General features: G+C 32.0%; 1 protein-coding gene across 1 annotated transcript; it reads right to left on the bottom strand.

The window, feature by feature from the left end:
* Window positions 1–6: 6 nt before the first annotated feature.
* Window positions 7–2,431, bottom strand: LOC110411956 (protein RGF1 INDUCIBLE TRANSCRIPTION FACTOR 1-like). Its single transcript, XM_021422334.1, has 4 exons — window positions 2,204–2,431; window positions 1,847–2,044; window positions 867–1,082; window positions 7–438 (listed from the first exon to the last, which is right to left on the bottom strand). Exons 1-4 carry the CDS (start codon window positions 2,204–2,206, stop codon window positions 187–189), a joined length of 669 nt encoding a protein of 222 aa, XP_021278009.1. The 5' UTR covers window positions 2,207–2,431; the 3' UTR covers window positions 7–186.
* Window positions 2,432–5,892: the final 3,461 nt, after the last annotated feature.

The following is a 5,892-nucleotide window of genomic DNA, read 5'->3' as shown; positions in this document are numbered from 1 at the left end:
ATCTTTTGCTGCTTCTATATACAGAAATACTAGAGAGAGAGAGAGCTAAGGGGAGCGTGACAATGCCGGCTCTTTTCAAGGGAAAAGGTTAGGCATGGTGACCGATGAGTTTTGTATATGTGGGGGGCTAATAGGGTAAAATATATTTTTAGAACTCGAAAAAGCACTATGGTTATAGAGCACAGGCTAATATTCTATGATTAGTCCTCCCATTGGGGCTCTGTGGGGAATCCCCTTTCTTCGCTTGGCAGTTCGGTAATTAACGGAGGTTGGAGGGGGTGTTGAAGGACTAAAGCTCTGCACTTTGCTGCTAATGTTGTTTTCTTTATTGCTGCTCTTCAGCTTTCCATGGCTGCTGCTGCTGTATGAATCCTCAGAGTCTGATGCCATGGCTAGGTGCCTCTTCTTTTTCTGGAAATTCTTTGATGTTCCAACAATCTGCAATTGGAAACATGAATGTGCAAACAGATTAGATTTCACAACAATCAGGATTTTATCAAAAACACATTCAAAACTTCTTTGACAGCTCTTTGGGGTCAAGACAAACTATAATGCATTATCGTTGATTACAAGGACAACTCAATTGAATACTGATAAAACAAGAAGAGATAAAAGCCAATTGAAAAATTAGATATACTCTTTTGAGAAACCATTGTTTCACATTGCCTCTCCTGGCTACTTCCCAACGCCGTGAATAAAAAAAAAAAAAAGTCAACATAGTTTCACCAAACAAAATTAAGCTTAATTGACCATATTGGTTTTGCTTGGAAAACTAACACCTTCACTTTCCCACAATTTCTCAGCTACCAAACAGCACCATTGACTACCAACAAAATTAATTTTCAAACACAGAAGAGCGGATTTACCTTGCAACCAAGAGAGCAGAACCGGAAGGAGTCCACAAGGCTACGGTCACAGACCTCACAGGTGTTGGTGACACCTTTTCCAGGCCTAGGCTGTGGCCTCTCATTGAGGAAAACAACCTTAGCACTGTTAATAACATAAGTTTGGACTCCAGATATGTCCAGGTATTTCTGTATCTCAGACACCCTTATCACATCATGGTATGAAGACCTCCTAATCTGTCAAAAGAAAACAGAGCAAATCACATCAGCAAATAGAAGTAAATGTAGAACTTTCGTAACGAATTGAGAAATAACAGACAAATCCCATAAGAAATTCGTGATTTGTAGCCTTATCTGTCAAGTAATGCAAAATCAAATTACACTCACTCACGAGAAAAACATTTCACTTTGTTGTTAGAAGCAGAAGAGAAAGCCGGGGAATTTTGTGGGACTGGTTATTAGATCGGAAAACTACCATTGATTAGATGAAAAGGAGTTGTTATTTTTTATTCTGCCAAAATGCCTTTTTACAAAACAGAGAAAAGGCCTTGAAAATTGAGTCAATGCCCGCTTGGATGCTGAGAAAATGTGTGAAAAAAGAAAAAATGGAGACTTGGGAAAGTACAAACACTTGCCCTGTACCAGGGCTAAAGTTCTAATCTTTTAGTACATTTAAGAAAAACAGAACGAGTGTAAACCTAGCATAGAGCTTTAAAGAAATGTGCTTTAAATTAAAATTGAAAACAAACTCGATCAAGAAAGGACAGAGAACCGAATTCCAGAATTGGAAATCTGAATGCCAAAAAAGGGGATAGAAATAACAGGATTCCCCTCATCCCATAAAAGGAAATGACACAAATTTCAACACAAAACGGAAAATAGTTAGTATTTCTTTTGACAAAAGATGAGCTCAAAACCAAACCGAGATGAAAAAATTAGATAAAAAAGAGAAAAAAAAAAGGAAAAGAGGAAAATGTGAATTTGAAGCAAAATTATTGAACCTGAATATAACGATGATCCTTGTGATAAGACAGGCAGAAAGAGCAGAGAGCACCATTCATGCAATCTAAGCAGTACATATTGCATTCACTCTTGTGAGAATCAATATGAATCTTGCATTGAACAAAGAATTGTTCTCTTAACAAAGGCTTCAGCCATGGAGGCCACCTGTTGTCTTCTTCATCAGGTCCACCAGCTCCCTGTCAAACACCAAAAAAAGTTAAAACACCATTTTCATCAACACGCATTTTTTAATGAATACCCAGATCAAGAAACCAAAAGAACAATGTGAAAAAGTAAGTTAAAAAGTTGAAATGGAACAGAACAATGAGGTAAAAAGAGAAGTGCTTTGAAGATACCATGATTCTCCTGTTCTTGGGCTTGATTTCACGGACGGTGGTTTCTTGATTTTCGATCGCCAGCTTGAACTGATTGAAAAGAGAAAACTCAAAAGAGTATACTCTGTTTTTCTTGGTTTGAAAGGGAATTTTGAGTGAGATTTTGAAGAGAGAAGTGGAGGCGGCGAGAGAGAGAGACAGAGAATGCGGTCTTTAAGTTATTATGCAAATTAAATGAAAATACACAAGGGAAGGGGTCGTTCTTATCTACACAAAGTCCACATCCGAACCTAAATCCGAAGCGAAAGCCCTCGATGGGAGATGCGTTGGGTGCAAGGAACCGACCTCCTTCTTTCCTTTTGATTTCCCTTTCATTTTCACCGTCTCTCTCTCTTTGGTCTTATCATTTATTTATTTTTATTTCTTTTAATTTGCAATTTATTTTTTTACCCCTAAGTGTGTGATTATTTAATGCTTTTATTGTCACTCATTATTATTGGCGATCAACATTTTTTTAAGTGATGTAATTAATTTAAATAGTGATTATTGATATTGTGTTTTTGTGATTTTCCATATAATGGATAGATATGAATTTATTTCAAAAGTTTATATTTGATATCATGTGTCTTTATAAAGTATTTATATGAATCAACGAATTAAATATTTTCATCTTATTCATATATTAATTTTAAAAACTAAATATTTATAATTTTAATTTTTAAAAAAAAAATTATATATTTATAAAGTAACACGTTATGATTAAGTAATAATGTATAAATATTATATATTGATAATACATTGAATATAAACTCTTACTCTAATACTACATCAAATGTATAGACTTTTCTTATTTGCATGTCCATGTTTTTTGTCTCAATCCTTTGAGTTATTTTTTCTAACTAATTTCGTTTTTCTCATCTTGAATAATTCTTTGTCACTTACGTTTTGTTTAATATCCTTTTATTAAATATAGCACAATTTTTTTTACAAAATAAAAAGGGAATAGTTACATAAAATAAAACGGGCAAGCCAAGACAAATTGTTTGGGAAACCCTAATTCTCCATTGGGATGAAAGCTTAGGCATGTAGAGTAGGGAAAGACAGGTTGATATCACGGTTGGCCCTAATAGCATGGAGTTTGGTCTCGGTCGGCCATCTCTTATTAGGAAACAAACCTATGCATTAAAACAGCTTGAAATTTGCTTGACATCCACCTTCCAAAGAAAATACTAACTAAAATTATATTCACCCAAAGTTTTTGCTAGGGAAACAAAATCAACATTGTCTTTTTTAACTATGTTAGTTTATTTCCATATGTATATATATATAAAATTTATATCTAATTCATTGTCAATGTATAGGTTCAGTGAACCGAATATTGCATATTATTAATAAATAAATTAAAAGTTGAGAATCCTCAAAAATAAATACATTTTATTTCAAAAATATTTATTTTGAAAGACGTTAGAACTTTTAGTTTTATATATTTATGAAGTAGCACGATAGTACATAAGTATTTTAGGTTGACAATGCATCAAATATGTATGTATACAATCCAACCGGTTGAGATTAAACATTCATCAACTTAGCAAATTGATAAAGATATGGAGAATGTTTAAGAGAGAGTTTATGTTCATAGAACTTGAGGAGTGATATTTGTAAATTAATTAAGGGTCAAATTTTTACAAAAAAAAAATCACATGTAAATTGTGCTTGAGAAAAGAGATTTTAGGTACATGACTAAGCAATCTCATCAATCAGTGTTGACTATAGTACCCGAATTTATTAAAGTTTACCAATGAGTTGATGGAAGACCGAATGCATGAATCATTTGTGATCTCAACTTCCAAAATGACAAGGTAAACTACCAAATTGGCAAATTGTTTCCTTCCTATGCATCTAGGATAAGGCATATTGATTGGTATTAGTCCAATAGATATTGCCTTACATGTTTCCCTTGGACAATGACCAAAGAGGGATTTGAAATGCAATCCACTTGGATTTGCTGTAAAGGATGAGGAAGAAGAATGAGGGGGGGAAAGTGAATTAGAGGGATCATTGATCCATTGCCGTTGACATCTTGCATTTCAAGTAGATTGGCTTTTACATTTCTGTAATTATATACGTTAAAAGGAAGAGGGATCTGAAATTGATTTTTCATTCTTTAAAATTAAATTTCTATACTACTTATTTAAAACTATTTTAGAGATTTTTAGTATTTTTAAAATTTTCTTCTATTTAAAATGAAGCAAAAATAAATCTAAATTAGAATATTAAATTTGTGTGACAAATGGAAATTTCAATTTTCTTCTTTTCTGATGCAAGAAAAATGTTAATGTCCAACTCTACAGCTTATATCCAAAATTCATTCTAATGTTATATCTCACCCCGGTTGAATTCTGTCTAGGTATCATTTTATAATTCTACGTTATTTTTCTTATATCTTAGTGGAGCTAAGCCTTAAACTTTGATTTTCCCTTTTACTTGTTGGCCTTGAACATAATAACAATAATTAATCATAATAATAATGGTTAAACTAATTGGCTTGTCTTCAATTAATCCGTAGGCTATGGGTATCATTTGATGGGTATCCAAAGACATCTTAACAATAAATTAAGTTGGGTTGGACATGCTTTTATTTCAAATACTTTGGCCGAAATCTCATTTTAATCCTTTTTTTGTTATAAAATTTATCTATTTTTGACATTTTAATGAATTGAGAGCTTCTAAAGTGCTGCCTTCATCGGAAAAAAATATCAATAGATTTGCATTTTTAAAATTTCATAAAAATAACATAATATAATATGTTAAATTTTATATAACATCAACAATTATAAGATACTTTTGTATGTAATAAATATGTTAAATGTATTTCTTTAATGGTTTTAATTGAATTGTTTGTTACATGCATGACACAGGTTTAAAACTAGTTTTCTTTTAAATTACAAATAATAAAACCCAAATTTCAAATTACCTAAGACTTGGTCTTAGCTAACAAATAGAAGGTTTTAATTATTTTTGGCAAGTATAAGGTTATTCTTTGTTTTGTTTTTTTATGATAGGAAGCATTTATTCTTGAGATATGTTTTTTTGATAATTATGTATGCAAGAATAGGATGCTCAATGGAAAAAGTAAATTGAAATATTCTCAAATAATTGTTCTCAAGGTAAGGTTACTATAGTACTTGACAAAATATCTAAATTTGGTTTCTTAAGATACGAAGAGTTATTGGAGTCCACGAGAACACTCATCCTTGTAGATAATCAAAAAGAGATTGTGAATGGGCAAATTCAACTTGGGTCTTAAATACCACAAAGAAAATTAAAAATAATAAGAATCATATGTAAAACAAAAGAGATTTTTTGACTTGGAAAGATCATGCCACTTGAAAGATACAAGCCACTAAGCACGCCATAATCTAATATAGTAAAATATTGATTACAACAATAATTAAACTAATCAAGAGGATTTTGAGCCTTTTATCGCAGAGAATCATCCAAGTTAAGAAGAAGAAGAAGAGGAGAAGAAGATCTTGCTGATTCAATATAAATGATAACAGATTTCACAAATCTTTGCATGAGATTTCTTGGGAAAGAAGACCGGGTTTTTTCCAAAAGTCACCAATTTTTTAATGTTTGTTTGTTGGCAGACTGTTGCAGTGAAATTTCCTTGAAAATGCCCATCAATTATACCAGAAGAAGTGGAAAAA

This window comes from Theobroma umbraticum, unplaced genomic scaffold, assembly GCF_002168275.2.
Source record: "Theobroma umbraticum cultivar Fairchild unplaced genomic scaffold, ASM216827v3 scaffold_30.0, whole genome shotgun sequence".
Lineage (NCBI taxonomy): Eukaryota > Viridiplantae > Streptophyta > Magnoliopsida > Malvales > Malvaceae > Theobroma > Theobroma umbraticum.
Note: the sequence above shows the minus strand (reverse complement) of the source record. Positions and strands in the feature narration are given on the sequence as shown.

Bases quoted from the DNA above. Each gene is read 5' to 3' on its own strand.
- LOC110411956 (XM_021422334.1), bottom strand. The intron at 1,083-1,846 runs GTTCAATAATTT...TTCTTTTGACAG, and splicing joins AGGATCATCGTTATATTCAG to ATTAGGAGGTCTTCATACCA. The intron at 439-866 runs GTAAATCCGCTC...TTCCAATTGCAG, and splicing joins TCTGCTCTCTTGGTTGCAAG to ATTGTTGGAACATCAAAGAA.